Genomic DNA, 23596 nt, shown 5'->3' with positions numbered 1-23596 from the left:
CTGGAATGCTGTTTTTTCCAGTTTGTTCCTGGGATAGTATTACAGGTAGGCCACACCCCTGGGGAAACTCCCCCTAGACTGACCGGCCGCTTAGGACGTAGTCATGTGATCCATCATGGGAAACACCACTCACAAGTGAAGTCCAGCCAAGTTGACAGATCTTCAACTATCACAGTCTCCACTAATTAATTTTATTTGAAAGCACTAGGCAATGTACTAAGTATTGTATATGTGTATGCATACACCAACTACTACCAGTTGCTGTCAAATTGATCTCAGACTCATGGCAACTTCATGTATGTGAGAATAGAACTGTGCTCCAGAGTTTTCAGTGGCAGAATTTCAGAAGTAAATCACCAAGCCTTTCTTCTGATGCATCTTTGGGTAGATTTGAACCTAAAATCTTTCAGTTACCAGCCAAGTGTGCTAACCATTTGCATCACCCAGGGATTTCATGTATATACTTAAACCAAAACCAAACCCACTGGCATTGATTCAATTTCAACTTATAGCAACCCTATAGGACAAGAGTAGAACTACCCCATAGGCTTTCCAAGGCTGTAAATCTTTATGGAAGCAGACTGCTTCATCTTTCTCCCATGGAGCAGTTGATGGTTCAAACCACCAACCTTTTGGTTAGCAGCCAAATGCTTTAACCACAATGCCACCAGAGTTCCTTGTATACACTTAACAGCCACTTAAATAACTGACAAATGGTTGCTCAACCAGAATTAGTGGAGTCCTTAATTACAAATGACTTCCTATGATATGTACTTTTCTATACTTCTCAAGGGAGCTCTGGTAGCATAGTGCCTAAGGTGCTTGACTGATAACCACAAGGCTGGTGGTTCAAACCTACCAACCGCTCCTCGGAAGGAAGTTTGGACAATCTACTTCCATAGTGATACTGCCTCGGAAACCCAAGGAGGGGTCACTATGAGTCAGGTCTGACTCAACAGCACATAACAACAACAACCTACTTCTCAAAGAATTAAACTTGAACGTGGGGTCAAGAAAGCATTGCCTAAATAGGTTCCTTTTGGGACCTGCTTTAATAAATAGATGTAGTTTCCATTTAAAAGTTAAAATTATTTGCCAATATTCAATCATTTAACATATTTATCAAGCACCTACTATATTCTAGGAAACACAGAAGAACAAAACAGACAAAAAATTCTTACCCTCATTTAGCTTGCATTTTAGTGAGGCAGAAAACCAACAAAGTAAAATATATGTCCATCCCCATAAACTGGGTGGGAAGGGTTTCATCATTGCTGACAGGCCACAGTGATTGGAGCCCAAGGATGAGGGTTGGTCTGGGGCTTTTGGTGTGAGGGTCTTAGCAGAGTCAAGCAGAGTCCTTCTGTTCCTGCTTTATACTTGTCAGTGGTGATATGAGGCTGGAACTCATGGAGCCCTTGGTGTGAAGGCCATGCTCCTTCAGTGTTTGAAATGAATTTGTTCTTTTATGACTGTCTCTCCCATACTCAAAACTCATTACAATCTTCAGTGGATGTTTTAATATGATGTGTCTTATTTCCAACATGGGCAGCCCAAAGTTGGTTCTGGAACAATTCATTTACCTGCAGAGATTATGTGATATAACGGGAGAAGTACTGACCTGGTAATTGGACGCTCTGGGTACCCATGCCAGCTGTACCAAAGAGAGCTAGTCCATGTTCACTCATTTCAGGAGATAGTATGTAATTAAGAACCAATGGTATTGAAGGAAGAAATCCAAACTGTGCTCAATGATTCGCAAAAAAACAAGGCCCCAGGATTGAAGGAATACCCACTGAGATGTTTCAACAGACAGATGCAGTACTGGAAGTGCTTACACATTTATGCCAAGAAATGTGGAAGGCAGCCACCTGGCCAACCAACTGAAAGAGATCTATACTTGTGCCTATTCCAAAGATAGGTGACCCAACAGAATGTGAAAGTGATTGAACAATATCATTAATATCACATGCAAGTAAAATTTTGCTGAAAATAATTCAAAAAATGTTTACACCAGTACAACAGCATGGAACTGTGAGAAATTCAAGCCAGATTTAGAAGGAGACATGAAACAAGGAATATCATTGCTGATCTCAGATGGACCTTGGCTGAAAGCAGAGAATACCAGAAAGATGTTTACCCACTGCCATCAAGTCAGTTTCTACTCACAGTGACCCTATAGGATGGAATAGATCTGCCCCATAGGGTTTCCAAGGTGATAAATCTGTACAGAAGAAAACTGCCTCATCTTTCTCCCATGGACCGACTGGTAGGCCTTTTGGGTAGCAGCTGAATGTCTTAACCACTGTATCAACAGATGTCACTAAAAAATATTTCCTTCTGTTTCATTGACTAGGCAAAGGCATTCAACTGAGTGGATCATAACAAATTATGATCATTGCAAAGAAAGGGAAATCCAGAACATTTCATTGTGCTCATGAGAAACTAGTACATAGACCAAGAAGCAGTCTAGAACAAGGGTATACTGCATGATTTAAAATCAGGAAAAGTGTGTGTCAAGGCTATCTGTTTTCACCATAATTTTCAATCTGTTCACTGGGCAAATAATCCAAGAAGCTGGACTATTTGAAGAAGAGCACAGCATCAGGATTGAAGGAAGACTAATTAACAACCTGTTATATGCATATGACATGACTGTTGCTGAAAATGAAGACAACTGGAAGTACTTACTGAAGAAGATCAGAGACTACAGCCTTCTGTACGAATTTACACCTCAACATAAAAAAAAAAAAAAAATTCTCACAATTAGACCAATAAACAACATCATGATAAATGGAGAAAGGATTGAAATTGTGAAGGATTTCATTTTACTTGGATCCACAATCAATACTCATTGAAGCAGCAGCCAAGAAATCAAATGATATATTGCACTGGGCAAATCTGCTGCAAACAATCTCTTCGAAATGTTAAGGAACAAAGATGTCACTTTGAAGACTAAGATGTGCCTGACCCAAGACTTGGTATTTTCAATTACCTCACATGCATGTGAAAGCTGGACAATGAATAAGAAAGACCACAGAAGAATTGATGCATTTGAATTGTGGCGTTGGTGAAGAATATTGAAAATAACCATGGACTGACTGTCTTGGAAGTGCAGCTGGAATGTTCCTTAGAAGCAAGAATGTCCAAACCTTGTCTCTTGCAATTTGGTCATGTTGTCAGAAGGGACCAGTCCCTGGAGAAGGATATCATCCTTGGTAAAATAGAAGGTCAGCAAAAAAAAAAAGGGAAGACCCTCAACAAGATGGATTGGCATAGTAGCTGCAACAATGGACTAAATCATAGCAATGCTTGTTATGATGGCACAAGACCAAGCAGTGTTTCATTCTGTTGTACATAGGGTCGCTATGAGTCACAACCAAGTCAACAGTACCTAACAACAACATGCCAGCTGTGAATCTGGGCAAGTCATGTCTGGGTCCTAATTTCTTTGCCTGTGTAAAAAGAGTAGAGTAGTATTAATAACCATTAAAGAGCCTTCAACATCTACATTTCCATGATTATATCTAGAATCTGTTAAATGACAGATTCTAGAGTTGAATTTATAAAAAATAAAATAAAATAAAATAACAATGATTTTATTTGAGAATAAACCAAGTAAAGGAAGTCTGTACTCAAGAAAAGATAATAATCTCCTTCTATAGAACTTTTAGGAAGTTAGTAGGAAAAAAAAAGGATAAGTTCTAGAAAGCTGTCATTTAAACAAAGATGGGTCCTTTGGGGAGGGCAAGTTTGTAATTATATCACATGTCCTTTTTTTCATTTTCTATAGGTGCAAGGGTTTTTGCTTTACTAAACAATGAAATCTCAAGACAATGAGGGTTTGGAAAATACCAGTTAAGTAAAGATTTTAGCCAGAAGCACCTGAGGCCAGTCTAACTTGGTTATGGTCATTTCTGGTTAATTCTAACCTGGTATCTTCTCGTAGCCCCTAAGATAAGGTCTGGTACAAGGCAGAATTGCATCATAATGAAGAACAAAGACTTTGGAGTCAAACAAACTTGGGTCCAAATAGCAGCTCTGTCTTGATCTACCTGTGTGTCCTAGGATAGGTTTTCCACATCTATAAATGAGAAATCATAGCTCTCACCCCTTATAGAACTGTTGTAAGGATTAAATGAGATAAAATATGTAACGCATAAGGCCTGAAATATTATGTTTTCCATAAATAGTAATTATTAAACAGCACTTCTGAATGTATATTTGAATGTTAATATCAACTCCATTAATTCTTTTCACTCATAGATGTCTCATGAACTACAAAGAGCTATCGCTGCTGGTACATTATCTGGGTCATGCCTTCTGTGTCCTACATAAAGCAAATTCTCACTAAATAGTTACAGTGGGTTGATTAAAGAATTGTCTTCTTTGATTTCACATTCATCTTATTGTTGTTAGGTGCCACCGAGTCAGCTTCGACTCATAGCAACCCCATGAACAACAGAACAAAAACACTGCCTGGTCGTGTGACATCCTCACAATCCTTGCTATACCTCAGCCACTGTGTCAATCCATCTCCTTGAGGGTCTTCCCTTTTTCACTGATGCTCCATTTTACCAAGCAAGATTCCCTTCTCCAGGGAGTGGTCCCTTTTGATAACATGACCAAAGTAGGTGAGACAAAGTCTGGCCATTATCGCTTCCAAGGAGCATTCCAGCTGTATTCCCAGGACAGATTTGTTAGTTCTTCTGGCAGTTCATGGTACTTTCAGTATTCTTCATCAACACCACAACTCAAAAGCATCAACTCTCCTTTGGTCAGTCTTCCTTATTCACTGTCCAGCTTTCGCATGCATATAAGACTATTGAAAATACCATGGCTTGAGTTAGGTGCACCTTAGTCCTCAAAGGGACATCTTTGCTTTTCACCTTAAAGAGGTCTTTTGCAGCAGATTTGCCTACTGCCATACGACCTCTGATTTCTTTTTTTTTTTTTTTAATTGTGCTTTAAGTGCAAATTTACAGGGCAGAATTTGTTTTACATTCAACAGTTCATGTACATTTGGTTTCACTCCCCAACTACCATCCCCAGTCCTCCTCTCCTCCTCTCCCTTCTCAGTGACCCCCCATTCCTGTGCCCTTCTTAGTTATGCACTCCTGTCTGTCCAGCTTTTCCTCCATGTGAATATTGCCCCTCTGGTGCCTCAAGGCTTATTGCTCCAAGGGATGTTTCTCCATAGAGCAGGTGGGTGCATCCTCCTGGGTTGGGTGTTCTGCATGTAAGTCTTATTACTGTTGGGCTGAAAGCCAGCCCTTGGGAGTGAGTTTTATCCCAGGCTGGAAGTGTATACCCCAGGGCCTTAGTCTTGGGGGTCCCACCAGACTCCATCCAGCCAGTAATTCTGGTCAATATTGTGTTTTTGAATTTTGTTCCACATTTTTCCTCCCACTCTATCCAGGATCTGCAGTTTTGATCTCTTCCCAAGTGGTTGGCATTGATAGCCAGGCACCATCTAGTTCTTCTGGTCTCCAGCTCCATCATGTCCTAGGGTTAATTGTTTCCAAATGCCCTTGGTTTTTTGCACTCTTCTTAACTTCCAACAATAGGAGACAATTAGCTGGGTCTTCGATGGCCACTTGAAAGCTTTCAAGACCCCAGTCACTACTCACCAAAGTAGATTGGGGAACAAGATTTTTATGTATTATTTTGTGCCAATTGAGTTTGGTGTCCCTCAATACTATGGTCCTGAGTTGGAAGAACCAGTGGATCTCTCTCCCATGGTGTCTGGGTGTCTATGAGGGATTGCTCCATGTCTGTCTTCTGTTGCTTCTGTAATGATTGCGGTCATTTTGTATCACTAGTACCTGTGCAAGACCATTCTTAGCTGAATCTATCATTGATCTAGAGTGTATTCCTCTTCACTGACCCCCATCTGATCTTCCCAGTTGACTATGTATTTATCTGTAGACTGGTGTTTGGTGTTAATGGTAATGCAGTATTGTGGATATACTGGTATTTGTTGTTGTTGTTATGTGCCGTCGAGTAAATTCTCTTCCCTAAGCAAACCTTTCCTTGGCTTTTTACAGTAATGGGCTCATACAATATTTGTCCTTCTGCAATTGACTTACTTCACTCAGCATAATGTCCTCCAGGTTCATCTGCATTGTGAGATGATTTGTGTATCCTTCATTGTTCCTTAACGTAGCGCAGTATTCCATTTTGTGAATGTACCATAGTTTGGTTATCCATTTGTCTGTTGATGGGCATTTAGGTTGTTTCCATCTCTTTGCTATAGTGAATTGTGCTTCTATGAACATGGGTGTCCATATGTCTGTTCATGTCCTGTCTCTCACCTCTTTAGGATATATTCCTAGTAATGGAATTGCTGGTTCAAATGGGATTTTTATTTTCAGTTAAGGAAACGCCATACCATTTTCCACAATGGTTGCACCATTTTACAGTCCTACCAGCAGCGTATGAGAGTTCCAATCTCTCCCCAGCCTCACCAGCATTTGTTATTTTCTGTCCTTTTGAATTTTACTATTATTGCTGGGGTGAAATGACATCTGTTGTTTTGATTTGCATCTCTCTAATGGCTAACGATTGCAAGCAATTCCTCATGTGTTTTTTGGCCACCAGCATATCATCTTTAATGAGTGTCTATTCATGTCCCTTGCCCATAATTGTTTGCCTTTTTGACATTGAGGTGTTGAGGTTTTCTATAAATTTTCTCTCAATCTGTAGGTTCTCTTTTAATTTTCAAAAGATCTCAGTCATCTAGCTTCTCTTCCACCTCCTGTGCATTCTGGGTTATGCTTGATAGTCTAATTATGCCATAAATTAGAGCTCCTAGATTTGCCCCTATTTTATTTTTGATAAATTTTATAGTTTTGGGTTTTACATTTAAGTCTTTGATCCAACTTGAGTTTGTTTTTGTGTATGGGGTGAGGTATGGGTCTTGTTTCATTTCTCTACAAGTGGATATCCAATTTTGCCAGCACCATTTGTTAAATAGGCTCTCTCTTCCCCCATTTAATGAGTTTTGGTCCTTTGTCAAAGATCAGCTATCCATAGATGGATGGGTCTAATTCTGGGCTTTCAATTCTGTTCCATTGACGACCTCTGATTTCTTGACTGCTGCTTCCATGGGTGTGGATTGTGCATCCATGTAATATGAAATCTTTGACAAATTCAACCTTTTCTGCATTTAGCGTGATAATGCTTATTGGTCCAGGTGTGAGGATTTTTGTTTTATTTAGGAAGAATATTTTTATCAGATCCATGAATTCTTTTCATTCATGGATGTCTCATGAACTGCAAAGAACTATCTCTACGGGGACATTATCTGTATACTGTCCTCTGTGTCCTACATAAAGCAAGTTCTCCATAAATAATTATGGTGGGTTGATTAAAGAATCATCTTCTTTCATTTCAGAGGAAGGAGCTCCAGTGGTGCAATGCCTAAGGCATTTGACTGCTAACCAGAGGTTGACAGTTCAAACCCACCAGTTACTCTGCAGAAGACAGGGCAATCTACTTCCATAAAGATTTACTGCCTCAGAACCCCAATGGGGATCGCTATGAGTCAGAATCAACTCTATGACAGTAGGTTTGGTTTTTGGTTTTGTTTTTTGTTTTATGTTGAGGTGTAATCCATCACTTCATCAATAAGCACTTCAAGTCGTCTTCACTTTCAGCAAGCATGATTGTGTCTTTTATGCATCGCAGGTTGTTAATGAGCCTTCTTCCAATCCTGATGCCACATTCTTCTTCATATAGTCTACCTTCTCAGATTATCTGCTCAGCATACAGACTGAATAAGTATGGTAAAAGAACACAACCCTGACACACTTTCTGATTTTAAACCATAAACCATGCACTATCCCCTTGTTCTGTTTGAATGGCAGCCTCCTGGTCTATGTTCCTAATGAACACAATTAAGTGTTCTGGAATTCCTATTCTTCTCAATGTTATCCATAATATGTTATGATCCATACAATCGAATGCTTCTGCATAGTCAATAAAACACAAGTAAACATCTTTCTGATATTCTTTGCTTTCAGCTGAGATCCATCTGATATATCTGATATCAGCAATGATATCCTTTGTTCCATGTTCTCTTCAGAATCCAGCTTGCATTTCTAGATGTTCCCTGTCAGTATACTGCTGCAAATGTTTTTTAATTATCTTCAGGAAAATTTTGCTTGTGTGTGATATGCATATTGCTCAATAATCTCCATATTTTCTTGGATTCTTTGGAATGGGTACACATATGGATCTCTTCTAGACAATTGGCCAGGTAGCTATCTTCCAAATTTCTTGGCATAGATGAGTAAGTGCCTCCAGTGTGACATCAGTTTGTCAAAACATCTCAATGAGTATTCCATCAATTCCTGGACCCCTGTTTTTCACCAGTTTCTTCAGTGCAGCTTTGACTTCTTCCTTCAATACCATTAGTCCTCGATCATATGCCACCTCCTGAAATAGATGGACATTGACCAATTCTTTTTGGTACAGTGACTCAAAGTATTTTTGATGCTTCCTGAGTCATTCAATATTTTGCCCATAGAATCTTTCAGTATTGAGACTTGAGAATTGAATTTTTTCTTCAATTCTTTTACCTTGAGAAATCCAAGCATTTTCTTCCTTTTTGGTTTTCTAACTCCAGGTCTTCACACATTTCGTTATAATAATTGGCTTTGTCTTGTCAAGCTGCTCTTTGAAACTTTCTGTTCAGCTCTTTTATCATTTCTTCCATTTGCTTTAGCTACTCTCCATTCAAGAGCAAGTTTCAGAGCCTCTTCTGACATTCATTCTGGTCCCTTCTTCCTTTCTGTCTTTTTAATAACCTTTTGCTTTCTTCATGTATGATGTTCTCGATGTCATCCATAATTCATCTGGTTTTTGGTCATTGGTCTTTAATGTATCAAATCTATTCTTCAAATGGTCTCTTAATTCAGGTGAGATGTAATCAAAGTCATATTTTGGTTCTTGTGGACTTGTTTTGTCTTCAGCTTCAACTTAAACTTGCATATGAGCAGTTGATGGTCTGTTCCACAGGCAGCTCCTGGCCTTGTTTTGGATGAAGGTATTGAGCTTCTCCATCACCTCCTTCCACAGATATAATCTATCTGATTCCTATGTATTCCATCTGGCAAGGTACACCTATATAGCTGCCATTTATGTTGTTGAAGAAAGATTTGCAATGAGTAAGTCGTTGTTGTTGTTGTTATGTGCTGTCGAGTCAAACCCGACTCATAGCGACCCCTCCTTGGGCTTCCGAGGCAGTATCACTATGGAAGTAGGATTGCCCAACCTTCCTTCCGAGGAGTGGCTGGTGGGTTTGAACCGCCAGCCGTCTGGTTAGCAGGCAAGTGTCTTAGCCACTATGCTACCAGAGCTCCCGAGTAAGTCATTAGTCTTGCAAAATTCTATCATGCAATCTCCAGCATCATTTCTGTCACCAAGGCCATATTTTCCAACTATTGATGATTCTTCTGTGTTCTCAACTTTCACATTCCAGTCACCAGTAAATAATCAATACATATATTGACTGCATGCTTGGTCAATTTCAGACTGCAGAAGTTGGTAAAAATCTTCATTTCATCATCTTTGGCTTTAGTGAAAGGTACGTAAATTTAAACGATAGTAATATTAACTGGTCTTCCTTGTAGGTGTATGGATATTATCCTCTCACTGACAACATTGTACCTCAGGATACATCTTGAAACATTGTTTATGATCATGAATGCAACACTATTCCTCTTCAATTTGTCATTCCCAGCATAGTAGACCATATGATTGTCTGATTCAAAATGGCCAATACCAGTCTATTTCAGGTCACTAACACCTAGGATAGGAGCTCTGGTAGTATAGTGCTTAAAGCACTTGACTGCTAACCAGGAGGCTGTCGGTTCAAACCCACCAGCCACTCCTAGGAAGGAAGATGGGGCAATCTACTTCCGTAGTGATACCGCCTTGGAAACCCAAGGAGGGGTCGCTATGAGTCAGGTCCAACTCAACGGCACCTAACAACACCATCACCACCTAGGATAGTGATATCTATGTGTTCCCTTTCATTTTTGACAACTTCCACTTTTCCTAGGTTCATACTTCACACATTCCATGTTCCAGTTATTAATGGATGTTTGTACCTGTTTCTTCCCATTATGAGTCATGACCCATCAGTAAATGGAGGTTCCGAGAGCTTTACTCCATCCACATCATTAAGGTCATCTCTACTTTGAGGAGTTGTATTTTGAGTGCCTTCTGACCTGAAGGGCTCATCTTCTGGCACTATATCAGACAATGTTTCAAGACTATTCATAAAGTTTTCCAGTAATATGTCAGACAGTGTCTCACTGCTATTCATAAGGTTTTCACCAGTCAATTTTTTGAGAAGTGGATAGCCCTTTCCTGCTGAATCTGTCTTAGTCTGCAGGCTCTGCTAAAACCTGTCCACCATGGGTGACCCTGCTGGTATTTGAAATACTAATGGCATAACCTTTAGCCTCACAGCAACATGCAAGCCACCACAGTACAACAAACTGGCAGACAAGTGGTGGCTTCATCTAGTGGTGGCTTCATCTTATAGGGGTGCCATTTTGAGACTCTGCAATATTGCTATACTATTGTTGTTGATATTGTTATTGTTAGTTTCCATCAACTTGGCTTCAACTCATGGTGACCTTATGTATAAGAGAATAAAATGTCCAGTCCTTTGTTATCTTTGTGATTGTTGTTATATTTTCCCTGAGTTTCTACCAAACATGATATCTTTTTCTAGTGATTGGATTTTCCTGATGAAGTCCAAAGTAAGCAAGCCCAAGTATCACCATCTTCCCTTCTAAGAGCATTCTGTTTGTATATCATATAAGACTTATTTGTTCATTTTTCTGGCAATCCACAGTATATTCCATATTCTTTGCCAACACTACAATTCAAATGTATCAACTCTTCTTTGATCTTCCTTTTTCATTGTCCAGCTTTTGTATGCATATGAAATGATTGAAAAGACCATGGCTTTTCATATGGTCAGGTGTACCTTAGTCATCAAAGTGACATCACTGTTTTTTGGAAATTTAAAAGAGGTCTTTTGCAGCATATTTGCCCAATGCAATATGCCATTTGATTTCTTGACTGCTGTTTCCATGGGCATTGATTGTTGTTCTAAATAGAATGAAATTGTTGACAATTTCAGTTTTTTTCCATTTATCAATATGTTGTTTATCCATCCAGTTGTGAGGATTTTCATTTTCTTCACATTCAGGTGTAACACTGAAAACTTTGACCCTTATCATTGATATGCCATGTATTTGGAGAACAGGTTCCTAGGTATAAAATTGAAAAGATTTCTTTTAAATAATTCATCATGTCATTAAATAACCTACCTGTTCTGTAGTTCTATGTTCCAAATTCTCAAGAGTCTTGAATGGCATATGTTGACCCCCACAGAAGCAGGATGTTGCTGCTGATGATCAAAATACTAATGACGATTTATTTGAGCACAAGGCTCAACTCTCACTTAACCCTCAAAAACTTTGGAGGTAGTACTGTTTTCCCATTTTGCAATTAGGGAAACTGAAGGAATTGAATCTAACTCCAGAAAACTGTTTGCGAAGCCTTTCCCCCTTACTGCATCAGGCTATCTTTGTCTATCTCCATAGGTGCATCTGCCTGGATGTCACCAAGCCTTGGAGGCTGCTGCTTCTCTTAAGATGTTTTGTCAAAAATTTTTGCTTGGGGCAGGTCTGGGGTTTCTAAGTCTCTGGCCTTAGTGGCACAATGATTAAGTGCTCAGCTGCTAACCAGAATATCAGCAGTTCAAACCACCAGCCAATCTGTGGGGAAAAGCTGTGACAGTCTGCTTCCATAATTGTTATAGCCTTAGGAAACATCATGGGGTGGTCTGTGAGTCCAGTTATGAGTGGGAATCAACTCTATGGCAACAGGAGTCCTAATGACACTGCCTTGAATTTAAACTATGCAAAAATTTTCTTCACATCTGAAAAAAAACAAAACTCACTGCCATCAAGTAAATTCCAACTCATTGGGTTTCTTAGGTGATAAATCTTTATTGAAGTAGATTGCCCAGTCTTCCTTTCATGGAATGGCTGGTGGGTTTGAGCCACCAGTCTTCTGGTTAGCAGTCGAATGCCTTAGGCACTGAGCCACCAGAGCTCCTTTTCTCAACTATGAAGCTACAATTAGAATCCAAGGGTTATCATATATTAAATACTTGATTAAAGCCTAGCAGATAAGGCCACTAAGATGTTTTTTCGGTGACTTATAATCAATTGATGGTTTTCTGATTTATTCTCAAGTTGAAATTCTGATTGACTGGGTTTGTGGGGGAGTTTTTGTTATTCTCTTAAATGGTTCCGTGGACATTAAGATTTTGTTTTGGCTTATGGTTTAATACAGCAAAACTTGAAAGATAACTTACATACTTGAACTCTCTATATGAAATTCATAAAATGTGAGTACATTGAGCAGTCAGGAAAAATTGTGATACAAACACTTATTAGGGTCAAACATACTTAATCATCATTTTTGTAGATCAGAAATAACTGGATATCAGCAAATATGTATGGTATAAACTAATTAAACTAATACATGCTAAGCCCAAAAGGCAAAGAATTCATTAATTTATCTGACTTTGTTTCCAATCAAGCCACAACTATATGTTTGTGTGTAAGACCATGGGTATGAAAATAAGCAAAATCAAAATCCTGCCCTCAAGAATCTCATGTTGAGGAGATTAAGGAGTTGATGAGGAGATAAGACAAACCCATGAATTGTTAAATAATAATGTGAGAAATGTTAGTTTCATTTTAAGAGTGGACCTGAGCAAATGCCAAATAAATGGGCCAGGTAAAGTATGATAGTATGATAGGACTTCAGAAAAAAAGCAAAGACCATTTGGGGCTATAATTATAATCTAGAATGAGTGTCTTGTTTTCCCATGGCTCCATAACCAAAAACCACAGGGTGAGTGGCTTTAAGGAACAGAGACTTATTATCTCACAGTTCTGGTAGCTAGAAGTCCAAATTTAGGGCTATGTTCTCTTTCTGAAGGTTTGTGGGGAAGATCTTTCTTTGTCTCATTGTGTCTGATAGCCCCAAGCATTCTTTGGCTTATCGATAGAGCCTCACATGGTATTTTCTCCTTGTATGTCACTCTGTCTTCCTGTTTGTTCTTGCCTCATATAAGACACCAGTCACCAATCAGAAGGGATTAAGACACACCTACTAAGACGTGTCAACCTAATATCACCTGCAAAGTAAAATCTTGTTTCTAAACAAGGTCATATTCATAGGTACAGGGCCTAGGACTTCAATACACCTTTTTAAAAACACAATTCAACCCATAACAATAAGGTATATGAATCTAGCAGAAGTTGGATAAATGAAGAAAGAATGATCAGCCAAAGCACAGAAATGGAAAATGTCAAGCTATGAGGAAATTTAAAATCAAGGTAGAAAGTCGTGTTAGGGGCAGCTCATGATAGGGTTCCATATAAGACTCAAGAGCTAGCCTTTTCTCCATTACATAGGAGCCAAATGAGCTATCAAGAGAGAGAACAGCAGAGCAAAGAGTCATGGACAGTATACACAAAAGGGGGAAATAGAAAAGTGTACGTAGGATGGGGGGAGTGAAGAAAGCATTTAATACTATAACCTATAATGAGAAAAAAAAACACAAATGTGGAAAAGTCAGACTCTCATACCTCATTGGTTAGAATGTAAAATGGTGAAATCACTTTGGAAAACAGTTTGACAGTCCCTCAAAATGCTAAACAGAGTTACCATATGATCCAGCAGTCTCTACCCAAGAAAATTGAAAGCATTTGTACACAGATGTTCATAGCAGCATTATTAATAGCCAAAAAGTAAAGATAAATGTCCTTCAACTGGATAAATAGATAGATAAATAAAATGTGGTATGTCCATATGATGGAATATTATTTAGCAATAAAAAAAATCAAGTACAAATTCATGCTACAACATATATAATAAAACTTGAAAAACCTTATTCTAGATGAAAGAAGCCAATCAAAAAAGACCACATATAGTTTGATACCATGTATCTGAAATATCCATAAAAACAGAAAGGAAATTGGTGGTTGCTTGACTTGTATGGGTGGAGAGTGCTCAGGAAAGGGGAATGACTGGTAATGGGTATGCGTTTCTTTTGGGGGGTGATGAGAATGTGAGGATGGCTGCATAATTCTATGACTATATTAAAAATCACTGAATTGTATATTTTAAATAAGTGAATTTTATGGTATGTAAATTATATCTCAGTAAAGCTATTAAGTTTTAAGCATCTTAGATAACTCCAGATTTTGACATGTGCAGTGACACCCAGAGATCAGGAGAAACATGAAATAGTTAGATACATAGATATGGAGCTTGGGAACAGCCAGTGCCAGACCAATGGATAGAGAGATCCAACCCAATCCTTCCATAAGAAAGCAAATACAAAAACTAATGACACCCTTTCCTGCTACCAGACAGCTGGCAGTTCTCTGTGAATTTAAGTTACACTATTAGATTTCTAGCTGGCTCAAACATGATAGAGTCATTTGATAAGGATTACTAAATTTATTTTGTTTTGTTTTGTTCTACAGTTTTTGAAGAGCCGGAAGATCCAAGCAACAGGTCGTTTTTCTCTGAAATCATCTCTTCAATTTCGGATGTGAAGTTCAGCCACAGTGGGAGGTATATCATGACCAGGGACTATCTGACCGTTAAAGTCTGGGATCTCAACATGGAAAACCGCCCCATTGAGACTTACCAGGTACAGAATACCAGCCTACCGATAGGTATAGTGACCACTTCCTTTGGGTGTCCAAGTCTGCCTCTATCTGCAAAAGCTTACAACTCAAAAGAACTAAAGACAGTACATATTTAGATTCTATAAAATGGTAGAGATTGTAAGTGGCAGATGATTTAAGATGAAGGAGCATATGTTGGAGCGGAATTCAGTTTAACCCCTCTGTATTGAGTACTTAATGTAGGATAGATACTATAGAGAGATACACAAGACAAACATGGTCCTGTTCTCATGCTATCTGGTAGAGAAGCCAGATGATAAACAAGGAATCAAGTGTACAGTTACGCAATGGATGATGCTGAGTCTTGTGGAAGCACATGACAGGGAGGGCCAGCATAGAGGGGAAAAGTTTTCTTAAAGAAGTGACCCTTAAGCTGAGAAATGTTTGTGTTCAAGAAAGAGTTCTTTGCAGCTAGAGTATGAAGCACAAATATGGCAGAAAGATGAGTCTGAAGACCTAGGGTAGAGTGTGATCATGTAGGCCCTTGTAAAAGTAAAGTAAGCTATTTGTCCACATAGGTATAATGCAGATCCTTTCAATAGTTTCACACAAGAAAATGACATTATGAGGTGTGCTTTTCACTTTGCCAGAAGATTGTTGTTGTTATTTGCCATTGAGTCGGCCCCGACTCATAGCCACCCTTCCTTGGGTTTCCGAGGCAGTATCACTACGGAAGTAGGATTGCCCAACCTTCCTTCTGAGGAGTGGCTGGTGGGTTTGAACCGCCAGCCTTCTGGTTAGCAGTCAAGTGCCTTAGGCACTATGCTACCAGAGCTCCCTACCAGAAGATTAAAGGGATCCAAATGAATAGGAAGAGATTATAGTAATTTTGACTGAAATGGTGGGTGGCCTGAAGATGGAGAGAGAAGCAGGATGGAAAATTAGTGAAATTTGAGGTGACAGGGATGAGGAATCAAGGAAACTATGTGGAGATTTTTTTATTTGAGCACTGGGTAAATAGTGGTAGATTTGCTGACAAAGGGAGCATTGTTTTGAAGTTTTTGAAGTATGGTTTTGTTGATGTTGAAGTAGAAAACCAACTTGACTTTGAGGTAGAGAAGATTTAACTCCAGACAAGAGTATAATAGAAGCAAAGATCCAGAAGCAGGGATGAACTGGTCTTATTTTAATGTATCTTGATTGAATTAGATTTTAAAAAAAGAAGCAGCAGCAGCAGAAGGGGGAAAATTCTAGACAGAGAGATTTGACTTTCTTTTTTTGTTAAGGTATAATTCAGTGGTTTTTAGTATATTCACAAAGTTGTGGAACTATCACCACTATCCTATCTTAATTCCAGAATTATAGTTGAAAAGGAACATTCTCATTCTGGTTGTGGTGAGGAGAGGAAACAATGGGTGGTTTTAATTAACAGAAATTTATTTTCTCACAGTTTAGGAGGCTAGAAGCCTGACTTCGGGGTTCCAGTTAGTTCTAGGGGAAGGCTTTCTCTGTCCAATCTAGGGAAAATCCTTGGCTCAGCTTCTTTAGATTTCTTGAAAAATCTCCACATGTCATATATCTTTTCCCCATTCTTGCTTCTGTGCCTTATCTGCTCCTTTTATACCTTAAAAGTGATTGGCTTAAAACAAACTCTACACTGATATGGCCTCATTAACATAACAAAGAAGACCCTATTCTCAAATGGGATTCTATCCATGGGTATAGGGGTTAAGATTTACATTGTGTTTTTGGGCAACACAACTGAATTTATAACAGAGGTCATGGAAAGAAATAGGGAGACCAGTTATGAAGTTATTGCAGAATTGCTACAAGAATGGAGGTGGCCAGATTTCAGATATATTCCCAAGGTAGAGCCAACAGGATTTGACAACAAAGTTGATGTAGGATGTAAAAGGGGATGTAACAGGAAAAGAAGGATCAACAATTACTCCAAAGTTCTTATCCTGAGTTACACAGAAAAGAAAAATTACCAAAATTACCATTTTATTAAGATGAGTCAATCAAGAGTTTGATTTTGCTTATGTTAAGCCAATTAAACATCCAAGTGGAGATGGCAAGTAGACAGCTCAATATCATTTGGATATAGCTACCCTAGAGAAGTAAATCTGACATTCATCACTAGATGGTATTTGAAGACATCAGCTATGCATGAGTATAATTCAAGAAAAAAAGAGGTAAGAAACTGTGCCTGTGAGCCCCAGTGTTTATAGGTTTATAAGAGGAAGAGAATTTGGCAAGATAGCTTGGGGAAAAGAGAGTTCTGGGAGCCAGGTGATGAAAATGTCTCAAGTTGCAGCTGAACCAAGTAAGAAAGGACTGAGAATTGATTGACAATTGAATTTAGTGATGTGATGATTATTGGTGATCTTAAAGAAAGAGATGGAGAGGGAGTGGTATGAATGAATGTATTATTGGAATGGGGTAAGACAGAATTGAGTAGAAGCTCTGAAAAGGAACAGAGAAATGAGGTGGTCACTACAATGGCATCCAGGCCACCACATGTTTTATACTAATAGGAAAAGTTTATTATAGAAGGAGACTATTACAAGGAGCAAAGTTCTTGATGAGGCAAGAGAGGGATAGAGGCACTGGAAGAATTGGCCTTACATGAAGATGAATTTTTTGGTTACCTAATACTGCTCTGAGAAGACTATACCAAAGATGGGATGGCTCAGAGAAACAGGAGTTTATTCTCTTAGAGTTTGGAGGCTTTGAGTCCAATTTAAAAGTGCCAGGCTCTAGGGACTGCATGAAAGTGAAAGCCCCTCAAACTTGGGCTTCAGCTCTGCCCTCCTGCTCCTAAAACTGGAGGCTTTTCTTCACTCAGCTGCTGGCTGCTGAGACTGACAACCCCAAGATTGACAAATAAAAAGGCACAGTCCTGATGTTACCAAATCACACAGCAGGCCATTAATTCAAGTCCATTGAAAATTCCAAGGGTGGCAGAGCATGGCAGGCTACTGAACAATGACACAACTACATGCAGGGTTCAAGTGTGCCATAAGCTAGAGACTGTTCCCCAAGGCTTCTGCTTATATATGGGAAGTAGACCACATCCCTAAAGCAGCTACTCACAGTAGATTCCACCATGGAGTTGATTACCAGCCTCAGAATACCATATCCAGCTGCCCAGCCACTCAACCAGGCCCAGCCAAGTTGACACACAAATCAATGAACAATTCATCCATCAAAGGAAGGAGGCAGAGTATATACCTACAAATGCCATAAGTTTGTCATTATTTTAAGGGTATATGTAGTTTTCATCTGATTGTCTTTATTTTCTTAGTAAAATAAGATGTAATGGCATCAGCTGAGTAAGAAGGAGAAATAAGTGTAAAGTGCTCATCTAGGAGAGTGCATTAACTAGGGAAATGTAAGATTGCTCAAGATCCATTTGAAGCTTTTACTAAAAATTTAAAGTGAGACCTTTCTGTATTATTGTATTGTATTATTGTATATTTCTTCCCAGGTATGTGTACCTGCTCAGTACAGACAAGTAAGGAGCAGAAAGTTCAATTTAACCAAGGATGGGGCTTTGCCATAGAATAGTGTGGACATACTATGGAAAAAGAGAAAATAAAAAGAGAAAAAAGAAAGCAAGGGAGTTGAAGGTGTATGCTAAGGGAGTGGTTGTGATGATGAATCTATACTAGGTAAGGAGGAAACATGACTAGGTAAGGAGGAAACATGATAGAATGAAAATACTAGATGGAGTGAACTAAATAGATAGGGGGTAGTGATAGACACTTTCTCAGGAGTGCAGTTAAGATAACGATAGGGTCTATAATAAGACCAAACATGTTGAAAATGATAAGACCCAGTAACTGAGAGACTAGAGTCTTTCCATCACAAATGATAGCAGGAATAGTGATGGAAAAGAGAAATTGCTTCAAAGAATGAGGTAGAGGGACTCAGAATTTTGATAACTGTAAGAAGGCAGGGTGACTGGAAGTTAGTTTGATAGCATGACTTCAAAATTGCAGAGAACTGAATATTTCCAAATGGTATTGGGACCTGAGAATTGAATTGACCTAAAGATCAGCCCTAGTCACCAGGGGCTGCAGGGATGACTGTGCTGGTGGCCGCTAACTAGGGAGGGAAGCAGCAAGGAAACAACCTGAACTGTGGACTTTTTGGCTGTCCAGAGGGTGGAGCAATTTTGATTGTTTACAAACAGTGGCCATTTTGGATATTTAATGTGTCAGCATTGTCATTCGGATTCCATCATTCGGATTCCAGGGATCTAAGAATAGGCTCCACTTGCCATGGATGGCAGGGACATATGAGAAGCTGGCAAGTAGCAAATAGAGGAACACAGTACCCTGCTTACTTAGAAAATGAAAATCTTGGGCAAGTCACTCCAACATAAAATCACCAATTAAACATAAACACAAAAACATCACAATGTCTTGGAAACAACAGAGCATCACAGTCCACACAAAGAACCAGGAGGCACAAGGGACCAGGATACAGATGCAGAACACATCCTGAAACACCTCCTGATAAGGAATCCAGAAGAATTATATTTAGGTACCTTCAATGGATTGAGAGACAGAGCAAGGAAAAAAAACACACAGAGAAAAACCTGGAACAATTTTGAAAGACAATACAAGAACAAAATGACAAAATAAATGAAAAATAGAAATGATACAAAATCTACAGATAGCAATTCAGAAGATAATACATTGAATATGAAGGGGCAATGAAGTAGAATTGAATCAATGGAAGACAGAATTAGAATTGAATCAATGGAAGACAGAATTGAGTAGAATTGAATCAATGGAAGACAGAATTAGTGAGATTGAAGACAAATACCTCAATACTTCTTTGGAAAGAGATCAATCAGAAAAAAGATAAAAACAAACTGAAGAAAGCCTATGGTTCATTTGGGATACCTTCAAAAGGAATAACCTACATGAAATTACGATGGTATATAGATAAAACAGAAAGTTTTCCAACCAAGAATTATATTCCCACCAAAATTGTCCCTCAAATATGATGGTGAAAAGAGGACATTTCAGACAAGCAGAAATTAAGGAAATTTGTTTAAAAAAGACCAACCTTACAAGAAATGCTAAAAGGGAGTCCTTTGGACAGAGAACCAACAACAGTCAACAACAACTGACCATTAAAACACATGATAACATAACCCAGAAACAAACCCAGTTATGGAAGTATCCTAAGTAAATAAGTCTACAAGATAGTAAACAGCAAACCAGAGACATTAATTGACCAAGAGAGAAAAAATTCTGTACTTACAGAACTCCAACATAATAAAGGGCATCTATGCAAAACCAACAGCCAACATTATTCTCAATGGAGAGAGACTGAAACCATTCCTCTTGAGAACAGGAACCAGACAAGGATGCCCACTATCACCACTTCTATTCAACATTGTACTGGAAGTCCTAGCCAGGGCCATAAGTCAAAAGAGGGAAATCAAAGGCATCCAAATTGGCAAGGAAGAAGTAAAACTATCCCTGTTTTGTGATGATATGACCCTGTACATAGAAAACCCAAGAGACTCAGCAAAAAAAAAAAAAAATTGAGAGAACTAATTGATTTAGCATAGTGGCAGGATACAAGATCAACATACAAAAATCAGTTGAATTCCTCTTCACCGACAAAGAGATGGCTGAAAAGGAAATCAATACCATTTACAATGTTGTTGTTATTGTTATATGCCCTCGAGTAGGCCCCAACTCATAGCGACCCCTTCTTGGGTTTCCAAGGCAGTAGCACTACGGAAGTAGATTGCCCCATCTTCATTTGCAATAGCTACCAAAAAAAAAAAAAATGAAATACTTGGGAATAAATCTCACTAGGGACACAAAAGACCTGCACAAAGAAAACTACAAATCATTACTCCAAGAAACCATAAGAGATCTACATAAACATAAATGGAAATACCATGCTCATGGATAGGAAGACTGAACATTGTGACAATCTATATATTTCAATTTTCAATCCAATCCCAATCCAGATATCCCATCAGCATACTTTAATGATATGGAAAAACCAATCACTAATTTTGTGTGGAAAGGAAAGATACCTTGAATAAGGAGGTCTGGTGGTGTACTGCCTAAGGCATTTGACCACTAACCAGAAGTGTGGTGGTGAAAACTCACTGGTGTCGAGTCAGACCCGACTCATAGTCAAACCCCTCCTTGGGTTTCTGAGGTGTTATCACTACAGAAGTAGATTGCCCAACCTTCCTTCTGAGGAGTGGCTGGTGGGTTTGAACTAACAGACTTCTAACAGACTTCTGGTTAGCAGTCAAATGCTGTAGGCACTATGCCCTCAGAGCTCCTTCCGTAGAGATATTGCCTTGGAAACCCAAGGAGGGGTCGATTTGAATTGGGACCAACTCGATGGCAGTGAGTTTACTTTTATTATTATTATTGAAGAAGAAGAACAAAGCATGAGGTCTCATACTCCCAGATCTCAAAAAACCTACTATACAGCCACAGTAGAATCAAGACAGCTTGGTATTGGTACAATGACAGACATATAGACCTGTGGAACAGAATTGAGAACCCAGAACTAGATCCATCAATCTATGGTCAGCTGATTTTTGACAAAGGGCTGAAATTCCTTAAAAATGGGGAGGAAATGATGAATGATGCTGGCAAAACTGGATATCCATTTGCTGAAAAATGAAACAAAATCCATACCTCACACCATGCACAAAAACTAACTCCAGATGGATCAAAAACTTAAATGTGAAATCTAAAACTATAAAGTTCCTCAAGGGAAAATATAGAAGCAAATTTAGGGGCCCTAATTTTAATTTATGGCATAAATAGACTGACAAGCATAACCCAAAATGCACAAACCAAATGAAAATAAACTAGATGAATGAGACCTTCTAAAAATTAAATTTTTTATGTGCTTCAAAAGACTTCTCCAAAAGAGTAAAAAGAGAACCTACAGAAAAGAGTAAAAAGAGAACCTACAGATTGGAAAAAAAATATTTGGCAACAACATGTCTGACAAGGGACTTATCTCTAAAATTTATGGAAAACTCTAATACTTCAATAATAAAAAGATTAACAATTAAAAAAAATGGGCAGTAGACATTTCACCAAAGAGGTTATTCAGGTGGCCAGCAAAAACATGAAAAAATATTCATGATCACATGAAAAAATATTCATGATCATTAGCCATCAGAGAGATGCAAATCAAAACAACGAGATATCATCTCACCTCAGCACTAATGGCAAACTTCAACAAGACAGAAACTAACAAATGCTGGTGAGGATGTGGAGAGATGGGGACTCTCATACATTGCTGGTGGGACTGTAAAATGATACAACTACAGTGGAAAGCAGTATGGTAATTCCTTAAAAAGCTGTAATTAGAAATACCATTTGACCCAGCAATCCCATTACTAGGTATATATCCAAAAGAAATAAGAGCCAGGACAAGAGCAGATACTGCATCCCCAAGTTCGTCACAGCACTATACCAAACGTGAATAGCAAAAAGATGGAAACAACTTAGGTGCCCATCAACAGAAGAATGAATAACCAAACTATGGTACATACACCTGATGGAATGCTATCCAACCCTAAAAAATAACATGAAATCTACAAAACACCACATAATAACATGGATGAACTTGGAGGACATTATGCTGAGTGAAATAAGTCAATCACAGGACAAATATAGTATTAGTTCATTACTGTAAAAAGTCAAGGAAAGGTTTATATATGGAAGGAACTTTGTTGGTTACCAGGGGTAGAAGGGGAGGGGAGGGGAGGGAGGGAATACTGAAAGAAAAGAAAAAAAATAGCATTGATCTATGTCACTTTAGTTTTGTATATTTCACTGTACATAAATTATATTTCAATAAAATGTATTTTAAAAAAATCATTGAGAACTTTAGACAGAAACAACTGTCTGGAAGCCTTCTACCCCCCTACTTTGGCATATGGATTGAGAGTGAAGAGCCACACACACCTTCAGTTAGCCATGGGAAAAGAAGTGTCTTCAGGAATGAGCCAAATTTTAGTTAGTTAGGAAAAAAAAGGTGAAAGAAAAGGTCAGAGAGGAGGATGAGGATACTGGGGACTTCAATAACTAAGAGTGAGTTCCAGAGGGGGCCAAAATTCAAGACCACATATGTAGTTGGGCTGATTGTTTTATACCTGGACAATGAATAAGGAAGAGCAAAAAAGAATTGATGCCTTTGAAGCCTTTGAATTATGGTGTTAGTGAAGAAACTGCCAGAATGAACAAATCTGTCTTGGAAGAGGTACAGCCAGCATGCTCTTTAATAATAGGATGGCAAGACTTCATCTCAGGTACTTTGGACATATTATCAGAAAGACCAGACCCTAGAGGAGAACATCATGCTTGGTAAAGTAGAGGGTTAGCATAAAACACAGAAGACAACCCTCAATAAGATGGATTGACATAGTGTCTACAAAAGCTGCAACAATGATTATGAGAATGTCACAGGACCAAAGAGTGTTTATTTCTATTGTACATAAGGTCACTATAAGTCAGAACTAACTTGACGGCACCAAACCAACCCTGTATATAGTTGTCATCCAAATCCTGCCAGACTTAGCTCTGCATAGCTGAATAGATCTCATCCACAGCATAGGGCTGAAGTCAACATTAATACAAAAGAGAGCACAACGGGAACTAAAGCCTGAACAGGGGTGATATTTACAGGGGTGTAGCCTGGTGAGGAGCCTCAATTTTGGAAGAATAGATTTTGGTCACACAGTAGCAAGGGAGTATTCTAGGAAGGGGCTTCTAGAGGAGAACTTTCTTAGAATACACCATTTTAAGATCATTGTACTCAAACCATGTCCAGCTAGTGGT

At 38.7% G+C, this 23596-nt stretch overlaps 1 protein-coding gene across 1 annotated transcript in view; it reads left to right on the top strand.

Moving 5' to 3' along the window:
* PPP2R2B (protein phosphatase 2 regulatory subunit Bbeta) overlaps positions 1-23596 on the top strand; it is a 437756-nt gene that overhangs the window by 401365 nt on the left and 12795 nt on the right. The window contains exon 7 of the mRNA XM_007949128.2: positions 14595-14764. Within this exon, the coding sequence (XP_007947319.1) occupies positions 14595-14764 (170 nt within the window). The remainder of the gene's footprint in view (positions 1-14594; positions 14765-23596) is intronic.

The sequence above is a fragment of the Orycteropus afer genome, unplaced genomic scaffold (assembly GCF_000298275.1).
Source record: "Orycteropus afer afer isolate SDZICR_OR568_19922 unplaced genomic scaffold, OryAfe1.0 scaffold00238, whole genome shotgun sequence".
Classification (NCBI taxonomy): domain Eukaryota; kingdom Metazoa; phylum Chordata; class Mammalia; order Tubulidentata; family Orycteropodidae; genus Orycteropus; species Orycteropus afer.
The sequence above is the reverse complement of the archived record's forward strand: the minus strand, read 5'-3'. Positions and strand labels throughout refer to the sequence as shown.